This window comes from Tauraco erythrolophus, chromosome 17 (assembly GCF_009769465.1).
Source record: "Tauraco erythrolophus isolate bTauEry1 chromosome 17, bTauEry1.pri, whole genome shotgun sequence".
NCBI classification, from domain to species: Eukaryota; Metazoa; Chordata; class Aves; order Musophagiformes; family Musophagidae; genus Tauraco; species Tauraco erythrolophus.
The window spans coordinates 7,395,505-7,413,269 of NC_141481.1; the positions used below are offsets into that span (position 1 = coordinate 7,395,505).

At 37.9% G+C, this 17,765-nt stretch overlaps 1 protein-coding gene across 1 annotated transcript; it reads right to left on the reverse strand.

Moving 5' to 3' along the window:
- Positions 1-13,868: 13,868 nt before the first annotated feature.
- LOC104376087 (parvalbumin, thymic) lies at positions 13,869-16,549 on the reverse strand. The gene is made up of 4 exons (XM_009982584.2): positions 16,489-16,549; positions 15,571-15,703; positions 15,192-15,301; positions 13,869-13,894 (listed from the first exon to the last, which is right to left on the reverse strand). Exons 1-4 carry the CDS (start codon positions 16,547-16,549, stop codon positions 13,869-13,871), a joined length of 330 nt encoding a protein of 109 aa, XP_009980886.1.
- Positions 16,550-17,765: the final 1,216 nt, after the last annotated feature.

Sequence of the window (17,765 nt, forward strand, 5' to 3'; positions counted from 1 at the left end):
GATACTATGGAAGTAATGTAATGCTATAAAGAAAATACCTAATAATTCAACCAGAACAACAGCTGCTAGGTAATGGGCAGGTTAACAGTAGTGCAACATCTGGCACAGGATCTGGATATGCACAGTTTCCAGGAATGGTTAGCACTTGTTCCTATGTAGTTCAAGAAAAATTAATAATTTTTGTTTGTTTGTTTATTTAGTTTTAGTTTCTTACTCTACTAAGGACGTCTGAAAGTGCTATTGAGTTGTTCATCTGAAGATTTGTGTACTTGTATAATTTAACTTACGTTGTATCCCCCAAGGTGTCTTTGTGCACAGCATATACAGGAATATTAAAGCTTGCTTTTTTTTTTTGGTTTCAGACTTCCAGAATTAAACTTGAAGATGTAGTTCTGAGAAATACAGAACATTCATGCTAATAAGTTCTTGCTAGGAATCTAAACAATATAAAACAAACTGTTCTCAGATCAATATCACTGACTCTCTAATAAGCAGAGTAAAGCTGTGTTTTGGTAAGTCATTGACAGATTGTGCACTAGTCTTATACTCTTTGTGTTCTGTTTGGTATGAAGTACAGAGTTAATTAGCAGTGGCAATCAACCAAAGACATGACTTCAAGCAGATGCAAAAGAAACATCAGCAGTTGTCTCAGGTGAGATCAGAGGAGAGGTGTTAACCTGAGACCAACTACAATAGTGTAAAGAGATGCTGTGGCAGCTGTTCTAAGCCCCATACAACTCCATCTTTCAGCCCTGGTCGTGTTAGGGCCGGAACAATTGTATCATGATCCTGGATAACAGAGTCTGCCTTTGTAAAGAGTTTTGAAGTAGCTAAAACAGATACTCAGTAACCTATGCGGTTGATCGTTAATGTCTCAAAATCTTAGTGTGAATATAGTTATAATAATTGAAAGGACCTGTATAACAGAATGAGTTATATCCTGCTGCTTCAGGTTATGTCTTAAGGCATGTGCTTTAATCATATGGAGATAATTACAGAATCTGATTTGAATGGTTGCATGGGCCATAGTCTTTTACCGTATTTAACAGAGAGGTTTAAGAATGTAGTTTAGTGTTTGACTTTTTTGGTACTGTGCATTATTACAATGAAGGATGAAATCCAGGCCTTGAAAGTGTCAGTGACAAAGCTTTATTTACCTGCAGCAAGTAGAGGATATTACCCAGAGCACTGAGCAGAGATCTGGACCGTAGAATCCGAAGATACGAGATACGTCCTGCAGCACTGTGAGTCTGGAGCTAAGCAAAGACAGGTACTTCTCTCATGTTAGGAGAAATGTCTTGTCTACTTCCCCAGTTTAAATGATATCCTTATCATTCTGTGTAAATGAGATTGATTCCTGTTTGAAAATGATAGCAAAATAGACCAACATAACTGATTAATAGCGTGACTAATTCATAGAGATTGTTCTGATCAGGATACCTTTTCACTTAACAAGCTCTCTTGAAAGATCTCTACTAGCATTTGATATGCCATGTGTTTGTCTTTAAATGCACTTGCAAGTGCTTCTGTGACTCAGTAACACAGTTTTCTGACTCTGACCCTAAACGTAACTTTCTAAGATGTTTCTGTCTGCTGTCAGCGTTATAGGCAGTGTCAGATGGAGTGATCTTTAAAAGTGTAAATGGTTCAGATTTTCTGTGTGTTTTAAGAATAACCATGCCCTAAGGATGGAGGCTGTGAAATAATCTCATGTAAAAGACATGTACAGTGGTACTATACTGTTACCAAAGGCTTTTTGCACATGGCTGTGTTTCACTATGACCCACAGTGTAAGAAGCCACAGTAAAATAAAGAAAATAGCACTGAAGTGATTCCAACTATTTCTAAATTCACTGCCTGTCCTCATTGATGTCAGTGGGATTTCTGCCATTAATTTACCTTAGTGAGGTGTAAGAAAAAATACCCTATAATTAGTTAACCTTATCGTCAGTAATCATCAAAAGTCACTTATTTAACAGCAATGGCCTTCTAAATAAAGGAGAAGCAGGTGTCTATGTTTAGACAAGAGCTTAAAACACACACGTGAGGCAAGTGGCGAAACTGTTGACAAAAGGCAACTACATATTTAGGGACTCTGGTGTAAAGGATTGGATGGAAACATTTGCAGAATACAGGCCATGGTCTCAGACCTCCAAATTTATGATTCCAAAAGAGGGTTCTTCACTTCAAGGGAGCTGTGTGGGAATGTATGTTTATGATCATGCAGCAGTCTTTCCAGTTGTGGCCTTAGAGGCACAATTTGAAGAGCTTCCTTAAAGCACATGATAAGCAGTTACAGAAATTTCACAGAACCTGACAGCCTGTGTGAGTGAGAGACAGAGGGGAAAGAAAGTAAGTAAATGTATTCTTGTGGACAGAAAACAGCATTTTCTCCACTAAGCTGCTTAGTGGTAATACTGAAAGAAGGAAAGGTCTAAAAACATCTCTCGTCACAAGATCTTCTTAACTTTCTGGAGTGATCACTGAAGCTGATATCAGACTTACCTTGTCATTAATTTTTTACTGTTCTTAATGGAATGGTAAGTGGTGAAATCGCCTTAGATTTGTAGACCTATCAAGCTAATCAGTGTGGAAGTAAGTGTGGTTAAATAAAGGAGCTGCCTGCTAACTCAAAAGTTATCTGAGCTGTCCGTGCCTTTCTCTCTCAGTTAGCCATTAGTATTGGTACGGTGCTTGAAGATCTTCAGGTGACCCATATTACATGGTGAAAACATAAAACATAATATCAGCTGAGATAGCATTTTCTGACAATAATAATAGCTTTTAGCCCTGCAGTCAGACGCAGTTCCTCAGAATTTCCTTTGTTTATTGCTCTCCTGAGGTGACATTGAAACCGTAAATGTGAATTTGTTTGATGGAATTCTTTTGTCACTGTTGAGGAAAAGTCTACAGTATTAGGGCCTGATTCATTCGTTAGAGTTAATGGAAATATATTTTTGGCTAATGTATAAGTCATGAACACATTATTGCGCATTCATTAAAGTCCTGTAGATTGCTTTAATTTTGTGTAATATGATGATTTCCCCAACATTGTATTAATGTTTTCTTCCTTCTCCATAATGTCTTATCATAAATGTGTTATGCATCAGAACCACTATAGCATTAGCAGATAATTTTGAAATGAAAATTTTTGATCTGGAAGTACTGAAACATCTTAAATAGCTCCAAGAAATACAGTACGAGGCAGTCATACAGGTTTTCCAAGATTAATGCCCAAGAACAGACTTTTCAAGAGTTACAAATTTTTTGAAAAGAGTACGTAGGAGCAACTTTCATGTTGGAAGTGTAATGTTCTGGATGGTTAATGCCATCTAGATTTTTAAAAGGCTGTTTAAATATCTATTTATTTTTGTCACATATGTAAGCCTAAAAAAAACCCATACACCACAGTGTCTAGTTAGGTACTGGTAGCAATTAGTTAATTTTTTTAACCTAATTTGATTGTTGTATATGTTCGTAGTGGTACAAAATCGTGATGACATCATCACACTCTTACTTTTCAACTATAACTCTTAGTCATTGCATAAACTTGATGAACTTCAATTAGTGAGCAGCTCTTCAGAATTTTGCATTGTCCTTAGGCCTTACATCCAGCTTGCTATTTCAATCTGTCTGTAAAGAAAAAAAGATTAATTTCTTAGCAATTTTTTATGGTCATTTTATTACACTTTCCTCACAAATATTTTTGCATATTTTTACAACCGTGTGAGATGTGGGCATTATCCTCAGTTTGAGATGGAGAAAAGCAGCAGGTCATTGATTACTGGGGCAACATGCTCCAACTTGACATTACGGACTGCCAGGGACTTGATTTTTCAAAGTGCTTTTCACCTAGTTGTATCCAAAACACAGCTTCCTTTGCCTTCAGTTGCATTTGTGAGGGCTGTAAAAACACATCTGTTCTAATTAGACTTCCATGCAAAATACTTGTGTATTTTAGAATTGTGGTAACAATTAATACTCTTTACATTGATCTTGCAAGACCTTATTTTGGCATAAATAGTTTTGATACAATTAAAGGGTGCCGAATCTCTGCTCTGACTCTGTATGCAGACCTTCAAGTACTGACAGAGAGGGGAACTCTGGGCTCCTGGCTCCTGCCCTGTGCAGGCAGACCCATGTCTTTCTCCTTGTATCTCTGTGCCATGGTGTGCAGTTTGCCCAGCACAGCTGGTATGCTGGGTATGTAATCTGCTGACCAGCTAGCACAAGGGGACAGGATAGGAGCAGGCCCTGCTCCTGGGGTTTGGCACCAAAGGGCATTCAGTGTGCAAAGTGGACCCAGCAAAAGGTGTTTAATCCTCAGCTGCAAACTAGCACCACAGACCTTATCTTGAGGCCTCCATCCTGCCCCCAAGATCTGAGGCATAGGATCCTCTCCTTTGGAAAACAAAATGTTAGCATTCCGTGTTCAGGGATAATTTGATCTGGCCAAACTGAATCATCATTAGAAGTGGACAAGTTGGGTAGCAGAATAGTTCTGACTTGAATTAATTCGAGCAGATAGAATACTGATTTAACTTCCTGTGAGTGGAACAATAGTGCCATCAGGTGGGCAGGAAAGTGAGTGATTGCCTGGAGAATCTTGAATGTATTGCTATTTCAGTGTCTAGATTCATCTAGGATCCAGTTGATCTTATATTAAAATTGACAGCTTAATTAGTGCTAGGTCCTGTCATTTAATTAGTGTATAAAACACAATCAGTTTCATAAAGAATAATATAAAAACGAGTGGAGCATTAAATACACCTCTTCATTAAATACCACTGCTACCGATTGCCATATCAGGTTTTACAACTGGACATTTTATTAATTCTAGTTTTTTACAACAGGTGCTAGCTATTTATGCAAACATTGAAAATTAAACAGCCCACAGAGAAGCTTTTAATTTCTCCTTCTCTTAATATTTTCACTAGGATTTTTAATGCCCAAAATTCAGATGAGCAGAGTGGATTCCAATTCAGTCTCCCAGTGGTATAAAGACCTTCTGTTTATAACAGTGGGGAACATGGTGTAAGTAGTGCTTGCAGTACTTCAAGCGTTTTCCAGCAATATGAAATCACTGCCTGCAATTGTTCATGACCTACTGGGGTACAAAATGTGTAAATAAATAGTAGGCTTGAAATAGGAAAGATCGCTTATGGCACAGATACCTTGGTCTTTATCTTGACTGATTGTTAAGATTTGACCAGAGCTTGAAACTCTGAAAAAGAACTAAAAGAATAGTAAAATGGGACCGCATTTTGTTATTGTGCAGTCAAAAGAGTGCTCTCTTAATTTTTAGAGTTAAAATGGGAAACTACTGATACTTCTTCTGATAATCGTTCATTAAAGGTAGCACATTGTATACTCATAATAATAGATACTTAAGACAAAGGAAGTGTTACATGTTAGTGTCACATTGTACTGTAGTTCAATAGTAAAAAACAGTGAAATTACATACTGAAATTTTATAAATATGTCAATTTAGGTTCTATTCCTAAAAAAATCTCTATAGATGAAAAAGGGACTGACCACCTGTAGCCAAGGGCAGAATATAGACTGTCTCCTATGTCAGATCCTCTCTACAATACAGAACAGATCGGAGCACCTCAGAATCAGATCCATAACATCCAATGTATGGAGCAGAGAAGCTGCCTAGAGCTAGACATTAGGAAGTCCCAATGGCAGATAGTACTCTGTTTAATAAAGGCAGTCTTACTATCCACACCAATTTTACCATCTCCCTTGCTATCACCCGCTGCCAGGAATGCCTTGGCCTCAGCATCTGTCAAAGCTCTGGCACTGGCTGAGAAATTCTGCAGGAAAAATCTGTTAAAGGTGAGAGGACAAATGAGTGAGACACACTCAGTACCAGAAGTGTTTAGAGTTTGTTACTGGTAATAACTGTAAAATTCCGAGCCTGATTCAGTTCTTGAGACTAAATCAAAAGCTCTTTGTAAGTAATTTTGAATTCAATTGCAAAACTTCCTCTAACTTCAGTGAGAATAAGGGTAAGAAGGGAAGAGGATGTTGCTTCACAACATGTGAAAATCATTGATGACATTGGATTAAAAAGGCAAAATTAAAACTGACTCCGTAGTGACAGGATTTATCTTTCCTCCTGTGTTACCTTCCTTCTTTTCTCCTAAGATGTCGACTCTTAAGAGTGACAGGAATTTTTCTAACCTTACTTTTTAACTTCAAAGTCAGATGAGTGTGATCTGGAAAACAGAATTCATGTAATAGAAAGAAAGATGAGAGGAAAATAGCCCAGTCTACTAAAAAATCTTCCAATAATGAGAAGCAAACTCTAGCAGAACTGCAGTTTTTATCTTCACAGTCTATCAGTTATCCCTACATGAAACAAATATTTTCAGTGCTATCCGAGTGTTTTCTCATTGTGATCCAGCCTTTCCTTTGCTATTTATCTTGCAGCTCCTTAGCACAAGCACACACACGTGCACACACACACGATTGTCTCTCATCCAAAGAGACAGAAGAAAAGAGTATTTCTGACCTTGTCCTGCATTTTTAGACAATAAAACACAAGCCTGTTGGTAATTCTTTTTTTTACTTCAGTTCATCTTCCTGATCAAGAATTCCAAAGACTTTAGCGAGCTGGTTTGGACTTGGAGTTGAGACCCACTTTGACAAAAAGGTTTTGTAATCAAATGAATCAGCAGCTGAAATAAGCAGGAAGAGATGAAGAAAAGTAGTTAAAGATCTGGAACCAAAAAAATCAGCTTTTTGGTCAAAAAGTGGCAAATTGTTCTGCAGTACAGTGAGGGTCATTGCAAACCCCAATCCACAATCTTTAACCTGAGTTAATTTCAGATTAATGGGATTTTTCCATCAATGATCTCTCAAACCTAGGAAGATAAATATTGACTGTGGTCTTCATCATACAAGAACATACATTTGTAAATAGATAATTCACTCAAAACATAAATTCACAGAACTTGATAAAAATTGTGCTTGTATTGAAATCAGCAGGAGTTTTAACTATTATTTTCTGAAAAAAAACAGGATTTCAGCCTTTGGATTTTGTCATACTTAAAGTTGCTACAATGCACAAGTGATGATGGGTGCCTGTACCTTGGCTGGCAAAGATTAAAACTTGCATCTGTTCGTTACCTTGCCTCCTTTTCTCTTTTTGATGAAACAGTTAGAGCTGTAATTAGCAAACAAACATAACAAGAACACCTTACCATGTACTCTGGAGAGGAAATCAGCATTATACTGTGTAGTTTATCCTTTCAGCTTTGTCTGTTTCCATTGGAATTGGGACATTGGGGTAGTGAGAACAAAGGAATTTGACAGATAAACTGAAAAGCCAAATTTAAAATAAATGTTACCTTGTCAGCTCTGTAGGCCAGCAGCAATTTCAGCTTCTATCACGATACCGGTAAGAGCCATGTCAAAGCTACCGTAAAATGAAAAATAATACTGGGTCGAGTTCATATTGAACTTATTCTGTCAGCCTTTGATGCTGCCTCATGAGGACAACCAGGTTTGATTAGTGAGGCAGTTGGAGCCTGGGTCCCAGGGCCCACCAGGGGAACTGCCCTGCAGGAGCTGTCTGTTCCCTCCTTTAGTTCAGATACGTGTAGTGTATCTGCCTCACTGTTATCTCTAGTTAAATCTTCAGGTGCACAAGCTGAGGGCAAACCCAAATGTATTTATAGAACTGCATGGCATTTGGGGATCTTTGGTTATTTACATGCATTTTTTGTGTGGATTGTTGCGATGTCTTCAAAAGCTCCAGAAGAAAGATTGAACTCACCGTGCCACTTAGTTTTCCCCAAGCCAAGAACAGAAAAATCTGTAAGGTAAAAGATCTGCAGAGCCCTCTTGACTTAATTCTTTTTCAGACGACAGAGATAATGACTTGTATAGACCTGAGTTAAATCCTCTTGACCTTCTGCTGAAGTCCTAGAGCCATGGAACGGCTCAGATACCCCAGGAGATAAGTTACTGTGGCTGACAAGACCTGCTAGCTAATCAGATTGGTATTTATATCCCAAAGGAATGTACATGGTGTTTGAGACAATATATAACGTTCAGTGCAATACAAAGTAGATCCTCTGAGCTTGCACCTATTTTTAATCTAGCGAATGATTTTTGATCTGTAAATGAAAATTTTTTTTTTTTTATTGCTTAATGATAGCAACAAATGGACATCTTCATGGTAGACTGATTTTTAAGGGCCTGATCCTGATAGGAATTACCCATGGAACATTACTCCTGCAATTGCCCTATTAGTCTTCAAATAATGCTAATACTGATACATTGGTAATAGATATATCTGACGTACAAGTAGACTCTCACAGATAAAGCTTTTAATTTTAAAGCAGCCCAAAGTATTTTTAATAAGCTGATACATAGGCTTTGGTTACCCCATTACTGAAATATGTACTTCAGGCTATAAAAGCCTAATACCGAAGACATTTGCTCAGTATTCATTCATTGCGTGGTGCATGTTTTATATCATCACAATAAATTTGTCCATTTATAGGATGAAGGTTGTCAGTTGTTCAGCAGCTCATAGGAGTATGCATGAGTTAATGGCAAGGAGTGAAACTGAGCAGGGAAATCTGTAATATTTAATTCTTTCTTTCTGTTCTGAAAAAATAAACTTTAAAGATTCAAAAGTAGGTAAGCTCAAGCTGCAGCTTTTCTCTAACTGGGTATTAATAGGATCCTCTGCTTGGCCATCTCATGAAATCTTTTGGCACTTAATGGCCTCAAAAATGGCTGGAATTGGCCAATGGGGTAAAAAGCCATTGGGAGAACACTTTATACCCACACATGCGTAAATGTGCATGCATGGAGTATCATTGTAGATTTAAATAGTATTTGAGTAAGGTAATTACATTTAAAATAAAGCCTAACGTTTGGGCAATTTAACATAAAGCTGCTGTCTTTTCTTTCAAAAATTGTATACATGACAATACAGACTAAACTTCATCTTGCATGTTACTTGCCCTTGATCATTTCTCTGAGAAAAGGATGCTTAGGAGAAGTGGTAACTGTATTGTTCTAAACCCATGCTGTTGGTAAATTGAACATTGTGAAAGCAAAGTTTTCTGGACTATGTAAAATCAACTGAGCAAGTTACTTTTAAAGATAAACTAATTGATCCAGTCGTTCCATTTGGGAATCTAGCTTGGCCTTTGTTTCAGATTCCTAGGAAATGAGAGTATGGCCTGGGATCTGAGAGGATCTGATAAATGCATTGGAGTTACTGAACGTTCAAGAAGTAATGCTTGTGAGAAGACCACATTGAGATTAGAAAGCAGATGATACCCATAAAAGCGTTCGAGTATTTCTGTGTCGAAGCAGAGTTGACCCGTAGGTGGCACCAAAGACAGTCAGGTCCAGCCGTGAAATCTCTTCCGGATCACTTCGGTGAGAGAAAACCAAGGAACTGAGAATGAGAACAGGTTAACAGGTGGGTGTTCATGAGCAAGGGAGAGAAGAGGAAGGAATAGATACTTAAAAGAAGAAAAGTCTAGTTTACCAAATCACTCGAAAGGCTGAAATATAAATAGACTAAATTGAAAACTCAGAAATCATTCCAGAGGACTTTCCTTTAATCATAATTAGGAAGAATAGGTTGTTTGTGTGTCTAGCAAAACCAGCTTTTACTGTGTTTATTTTTATGCTGGCAAAGTATTACAGTGTGTTAGGGAGATCATTGCAAATATGAGATCACTTTGTTTTGGAAGCCTGGGAGTTAGAGCAGAAAGTTAGTATCTAGGAAATACCAGCTGGTTAATACCTAGTTGTGATGAAACTGATGTGATTCCTTTTGAATCAAGTGTTTGCTTTATGTATTCTACTTTGACATAAGTTCCCCTTTGAACTTAGGGTCAATTATATCTTTGTGACTGTGTGGAAAGCATTGTCTAGGGGTGCCTTCTTTTCATGTTGTACTGATGGGGTGATCTGATTTTCTCTTCTGGAGCTTGATATACAAAAACTGTGGTTTTCTTGTTTTTGTGAGTGTAGGCCATGCTGATAAGCAAATCAAAAGTTACGGAGCAGCCATATCCCAACTGCTAGGTAGTTTGCTCTGTAGGCCTCTGGTACAGAAAATGTACCAGAAAGACCATACCAATGTAATGGTATCTTTCTGTGCTTGCAAGCAAAAGGAATACAGAAATTTTCATAAAACGTGAACACTTTAAATTAGTTCGTATTCCACAGCATCCACTTATTAAAATGTTTTAAAATACATGAATAATTAAGCATGAAAATGTTAGGTACGTGTCTGTTGAGGGATTTAATCAAGATGTATCTATTTCAGTAACCCATTCCAGGAAATGAATCCAGCCTTGGCCCCCTCTGCCCACACTGTTTGTGTGAAGAGCTCCAGGCGCCTCTGATGATGCTGCATCAAAGATTTTCCACATGGGCTGGCTGCTAACTCAAAGAAGAAACTTTACCAGTCTATGTGTGCAATGAATGTTCTGACATCCCCTTGCCCTTTCTGTGCTCTCTTACTTGTTAGAAGGTGACTGTGAGGTTTTGAACAGTTGGAGAGCTGAAATTGAATCTGAAGTTTACAGATGGCTCTAGGTTGGGATTTCCAAAGGAACATGAAGTTAGGAGGCAGCCAGCTTCCACTAAATACCAGGAGATTTTATCGTATGCATGATTCTGCTCCTTTATCCGGACAACCCAAAATTTCAGTTTGAGAGGAATGATGGATTCAGTGGCTAGAGCATTAGGGTGGGTTTGGGACATTGGGTTCAACACTCTGGCCCTCTATATCCTTTTTCTAAGAGCTTGTGTAGGACAAGCAATTTCTTTGTGTTTAGTTCCCACTCAGAGAGATCATAGTACGTCTTTATTTCACGAGAAGTATTGGGAGGATTAGAGATTAAACTGCTCATACAGGTGTGTCTGAGAATGCACAGCCTTTGGGCTCCGTAGAACTCAGGTCTGCCATTCACATTTTGGGTTGCTCTTTCATTGTCTTAAGTAAAGGTAAAACATAAACAACATGTCCTTTATCCTGGGAATTATGAAGTAGTATTATACTGAGTATTATACTGAGTAGGACGGTCTTACTCTAAACCTGAGGACAGGTTATCAGTGTAATAGTACAGGTGTTGGTAGATCCTTTCTGATTTGATGTAGCATAAACAATTTCTAACAGAATTTTGGTTTTTAGCTCTGTACTCAGCAGTGTTTTATTTCTGTACTTCATTCAAAAAAGCTTGATGCAGAGGTTTTAATCGTTACTTATTAGATTGCCCAGAGAGGTTATAGAACCTCCATCCTTGAAGATGGTCAAACTCAGTTTAGAGCAATGTTCCATAAGTTGGCCTTCTGAGGAAGCAATTGGACCAGAGACCTCCGGAGATCCTTTCCAGTGTGAATTACTCTGTGATTTTATACGTTAACTGTGATGACATTGTGATACAATCATTTGTCTCCTTACTACTTCAAATGGCATCCACATAGACACCCTGCAAAGCACAGTGACATTGTCAAGTTCAGAGAACACTGTGCTATTCCCTAAGAAAACCGAAGGCTGCCACAGGCTGTACTTAAATTCATTAAATGAACCTTCCAAGAAAACTTTACGTTTTTTGAATTTGTTTCCTTTAGGTGGAAAGTATTCTCTTCTAGTGTAATTAGCTCTAGAAATGTGGATTCTAGTGCAAACAGGAGACTTAATAGGGACTAGGCATTATTTGTGACGAACAGTCTACTGGCTTTTTTGAAATGGGGGACTTTTTGGAATTTTATTGTAATTCTTTCTAATGCAATGGCTGGATGGTTTTAATAAGATTTAAAACTCATCTTCTTGCCATGAGTTACTGTTTAAGAAGAACAGATTTTCTTAAACAACATTCTCTAAGTTTTACATGAAGTTGCAACATACATAATGCCTGATTCTCAGTACTTAATTCCCCCTTGTGGCCACAGAAGGCAGCGATGTGCAGTTGTTTAACGTCTCTGACATACAGAATAGGTTACTATGTGGTCTTGCATTTCTTGCAACCCACATGAGACTTTCAGATGTGCAAGGAATGCTGTATCAGGTCTGTCACTTATGGTATTGTGTGTGCCACCTGCTTGTGAACTAGTGGCGTGATGTTTTAATCATTGGCAGTGTGAAGAGTTAATCTATACATTACATCCGTATATTGCTGCACATCTGGATTGCTCTGGATTTTTTTCTTCAGCAGATAGGAAAATGAGTGAGGAACCAACAGAGTCTTATAATTATGCAAAATATTTCAGTGCTGCAATTAACAGCAGCTATAATTTAAGCCCAGATTTAACATCAAAGGCTGTGGGGATAGAATTAGGATTTATATTCATATTAATTCTGCCAAGGCTTCAGTGAGTCTGATTGCTAGAATTCCTCTTTTGCATTAGCTGTCTTAAATCTGCCGAACAGCTCTCTTACACGCCTGGGTATGAGTGAGCTGTACTTGCCTCACATAATCATCTTGCAATTCATGGAAATGCCAGCATTGAATGTTACATAAAAGTTCCAGAAGGCTTTGTTTCTGCTCTTCTTCGAAACAGCTGCCAAATTATGTTATAATTATCATCCAGTTTCAGCAGGGAGTATTAAAATGACAGTCTACTTGTGAGCTGGAATCACATCATGGTAGATGGGAAAGGAGACAACTAAATGTTGGTGGGGAAATTTCCAACCCACTCAGCCAGAAATGCACAACATCTACTCAGTCTATTGAGCCCTGCACTTAACCATGAACATTATTTACTTTGTCCATTAATGAAGACAATGCTGTAAGTAGCTCTAAATCCTGTAAGACGCTTATCAAAGGAGAGACTAGTTCTTAGTGATTTTCAGACTTAAGAAAATTGCTAATATTATGGATTATATAGATGATTATTGATTATAATAAATGAAAGAATTGAGTAATGGCCGTTATTTAGCAATGTAACAGACCTTTAAGGTAATCAAACAGCAACACTGGCTGTTATTTCATCTGTGGGAAACAGAGAAATTCACAAATGTGGTGAAGTATTACTGTTTTGTATATATTAAGAGATGATAAGCAACACATTGATGATTCACAGCAAAACCTCCAGGCCTGTGGCCCATGTTGTCAGGGGACTGTGACTTGTGACCGTGTCAGAGTTGGATTAGACCCTTCTCCTCTATCTCACATGCCTTAGATTTCATGAAAGATAAATCTTCATAAGGGAGAGTTACATTTTAGGCCATAAACACTTTCTGATGATACATGCTGTAGCCTAGTACTTCATTTTGTAAAATTACCCAAACTTATTCCATGCTTTGAGCTATGTGTCAACTCCTCTTAAATTTTTTTCTTATATTCTCAGGGTTGGGACTTAATATGAATTATTTTTAGCTATCTTGTTAGCATTGCTATTTCTCAAAGATCAGAGAATTAAGCAGAAATAAAACTCAATGAAATCAGTACAATGAAGCCTTAAAAGTTGTCATATTGTTTAAGATCATCAAAACCGTCTGGCAAGTCAGCATGGTCAAGTGTGAGGATGGAAAACCTAATCAAAATTTTAAAAGCAGGTTTTTTTCCCCAAAGTTGATTGTCGTTTTTTCTTTTTTTTCATTTTTTTCCTCCCCTCTTCCAGCCACAATTTCAACATTATGAGTGGTTGAAAATCACAAAGTGCCTTCTTCACAATGGAAACGTAACAATACCACGTGACCAAAACATCTGTACATTGCAAGATTTCTCAGCCATCTGGTGTGTGAACTTGATGTATGGGGAATTGTTAACACCTGAAACAATGTAAAAATGCACAAACACATGCTGAGTGCGAAGTGCTTGTTGGACGAGGTAATTGGAAGAGTCAGTCCAAGGTTGCCTTTGGTCTAATGCTGTTTATGCCTTCACCAGAGACTGGAATTCTGTCAAGGAAGAAAATGAGAAAGGCAGAGAATTAAACTAGATGAAAGTGGGTTTTAACATCTTTAGAAAAGATAGATAAAAATGACTTAAACTCCTAGCCATGGAGGGCTCCCAAAGTTATTATAACACTGCACAAGTTACTGCTAAACTGAGATTCTGGGGGCGTAACAGATTTTTCACTGCTTAAAAAGAGTAAGTGCAGAGAGGAGGAATGCGTCTGTTAATTCATATTTGTGGGAAGTTCTGAGTTAAAGGTAAACTATCTTTAACCCATTACAAACTCTGATAATAGCCAAGGAAGGAGAGAGTGAATTAGGTCGAGATTGTAGGTTTCAATATGAGGGATTTTTTGGTTTTGTTATTCCAAAGAAAAAATATCAGTAGTGATGTAATTTCAGAATGAGAGATTCAATGGTTAAGGGCTAAGATCTGCATAATATAATGCTATATGGGACTCATAAACAGAAGCTGCAAAAGCTGCTGCTAAAGCAAATTCCTCCGACAGTGTATCTCTCTCTCTCCTCCCAAACTCTGGCTAAGATTAGCACGTGTGTCTGTTAGAGTTATTGCCACCTGTCCTAGTTCAGCTGAGACAGCCCTGTTTTCAGTGACTTCATCTCTAATATATGATGCATAATGTCCTATTTTCCTTTGCTGCAATTTCTAAAAGAAATATGCTGGCCAGTTCACATCATCCCTGTGAGGTTTTCTTTAGGAATTTGATTTAGTTTCTCGTAGGACTGTCCAGTGAAATCTGCACTTAACAGATGATTCTCCAGCACAAAATTCTGTGCTGCATTGCAGAAGTTCTAGCCTCAAAAAACAATACCAGTTATTTTACATTACTAAATTAACCATTTGGTGATATTGGCAAATGTTTGATAGTGGTAGATGAAGAAACAAGTTTATGTAGGTGGAAGCATGTTTAAAAATGGAAGTGTCATACGGCCAGAAGTGCAGAGCATCCGCTGGCGAAATGGAAATTGAATCGGTATTCAGGATGTTTTAAAAATCTGGCACATTGAGCCTATGGATCAGACACACAGCGGAATTAAGCCAAAGTTGTTATTATTGATTGGAAGAACAGGCTCTACATTGGGCCTAAATATGCTGTTGCTGCAACAGAGACCAAATGGGAATAAAGCTGTGAAAATAAAGGAGTATTCGCTAGTATAAAAATTGTGACAGAAAGTACCAGGCCAAAGTACTCGGCTATATTCTTTGTGCCACGGTTTAAATGCAGCTCTAAATGCACACTTTAAACCACAAATTTTACGAAGTTTCCAAAAGTCTTACCTTCCACTCCGATTTTGCCGTCACCATCAGCATCACCTGCAGCCAGAAAAGCCTTAGTCTCCGCGGAGGTGAGGACTCTGGCACTCGAAGAAAAATTCTTCAGAAACAGCCTGAAATAGAACAGGCTAAAGTTCTGTGCTTGAGTTTTATCCTCTGAAATGTCCTTAGTATATTGGTATCTCTGGTTTTCTTAAAAACCATTGCCAAAAAGCCTATAAGGTAATGCCTGTTTTTATTATCTGAGGAAATCCGCACAGATTCAATGAAAGACAAGGAATTGTGTTTTATTTTTAAAATAACAGCAGATTTCTTCTAGGACACTGAGCAAGTTCAAAGGTTTACAGTGTTTAAAGAAATACAGCAGCTGAACAGTACTTACTGAAGCTCCTCTTCTTCGATGAAACCACTCTTGTCCTGATCAAGGATTCCAAAAACTTTCTTTATCTGATCAGGAGTCTTGCTGGATAAACCAACCGTGGAGAAGAAAGACTTGTAGTTGAAAGAATCATCAGCTGGAAAAAACAGAAGTTATTTAAATCTTTTCCCTCGAAGTTGCTACTACTGTAGGTTTTCCTTGGAATATGTATGTCTTTTCTTAAGCATCAGCCTGCTTCTCTTTCTCTTGTTCCCCAGTGGATATTTTCCCTTTTTAATCACTCTGTGCCTGTGGTCATATATGCTTTCAGCCAGTTTGAAGATTTCTGCTACAATGGACATTCTGCTAAATCAGGATTTATGCAATGTGTCACATGCAGTTAATTATAAATATTTAGAGGGCGCTACTGTGGATTAGAGACCGTCTCCTATAATTCATTCTTCATGTTCACTTAGTCCTTACTTTGGTGAAGAATTTGATAGAAAAGTAATTAATTCACAGTCAAACTAGCTCTTTGAGCATTTGGAAAATTGGCTTGTTCTTGCTGAAGAACTCTTAAGAGATCTGAGACTGGTCATTGATTCACAAATGAGATTCTGCAAGCTCAGGCTTTTTTTGACATTTTGAAGGAAAACGCTAACTATTTAAACATAAGTCTCTAACAGGTTTAAAAATTGACAAGAGTTTAGAGTTATGCCAGCCCTGACTAAACCTGTGGCCCTTTAGTTGCTGCTCTGTGTTTTGGGGAATGTTACCCACCAAATAACCACTTGTGAGACTTGGTGAATTCAAGGGACTATACTGTAATGTAGCTAGAAAGAGATCTCACGGGGAAGGAATCTCAGGGGAAAATGATAGGCATGTCATCTTAAGACATAAAAATGATATGCATCTTCTGGCTGCAGAGAGACCATTCCTTACCCTGGCAGCTGGAGAGAGCAGATTCAATATCTTTAGCAGAAAGGATGTCAGTGATGGCCATTGTTGAACTGTAAAATAAATTAAATGTGAGCTACTTAGTCATTAAAATTACTTCTCTACCTCTTTCATGGCTCTATTCGAAGTTGCTGCTGTGACAGTACATGATAGGGGAGACATTATTCATCTAGTTGTAAGTGGAGCGTACTGTAACAGATGTCTGCAGCAGGTGCTTCCACTTAAAGCTGGGTAATGAGGGAGGAATTCTGCATGCGGGAGTGCGGGGCTTCAGGAAGATCTGATGCCGATACTGCACTGGGAGAGTGAATCAAAGGTGTCTAGCACCACAAAACTTCACGACTTCTGTGGGTTTTCCTGGAGGTGGATTATTACTCAATTAAAATCGGCATATATTTACAGCATACATAAAAGATAAGGCTCAGCGTGTCCTCTAGAACTGTATCTGGAATAAATGTAATTGAATTTAAAAAGATCTGTTATTGTTACGAATAAATGGAGTGATCTTTTAAAAGAATGAAAATAATGGTGTAGAATAAGTGATAATAATTTTAGTCCTTTCAAGGAACTCTAAATTTGGAGAGTAAGTTCATCCTCTGTGTAGTTGCAGCAATAAATGTAACTACACTATAAATTTGGCTGGGTTGCTGCATCATTAAAAGACTACATTTCATGATAGCTTTATAAAAAAGTTTTCTTAAGTATTTTGTTGTTTGTTTGTTAATTCCATGTAGGTGATAATAAGCCAGATTTTTATGCAGATTTTGGCATTTCAGTATACTGATATGCTTAGAACAGAGCTATCGAAACAATATTCATTCCTAGTAGAGTGGAGGAGGTGTTTTCTTCTGATACAGCAGCATTCGACGAGAGATACTCTGTCCGATTCAGCTACAAGCATCTGCAATAGTTTGCCAACGTAATATGTATCACGTAAGGAAATTCAAGGCCTGAATTTCTAGTCAATTTTTTAGTGTGAACAGAGCATTGATGCATTTACAGTTTGGTAAACTGCACACACCAGTGCAAACTGGTTACATTTTAAAACTTGCAACAATACTGTAAAGTAGCTTCATGTTAATGAAAGAAGGGGAACTGAGGCATAGAAAAGTTACTCTTGAAAGACGCGAGAGAACAGAAACAGCTTTTCATGAATCCCTAAGTGATCTTCAGCAACATCGTCCTTCCTGTCTAAGCATTCAAAGCAGGATTCACGAGAAGGAAGCAAATGCTGGTAACTTAACCTGTGTGCTGTTTGAGAT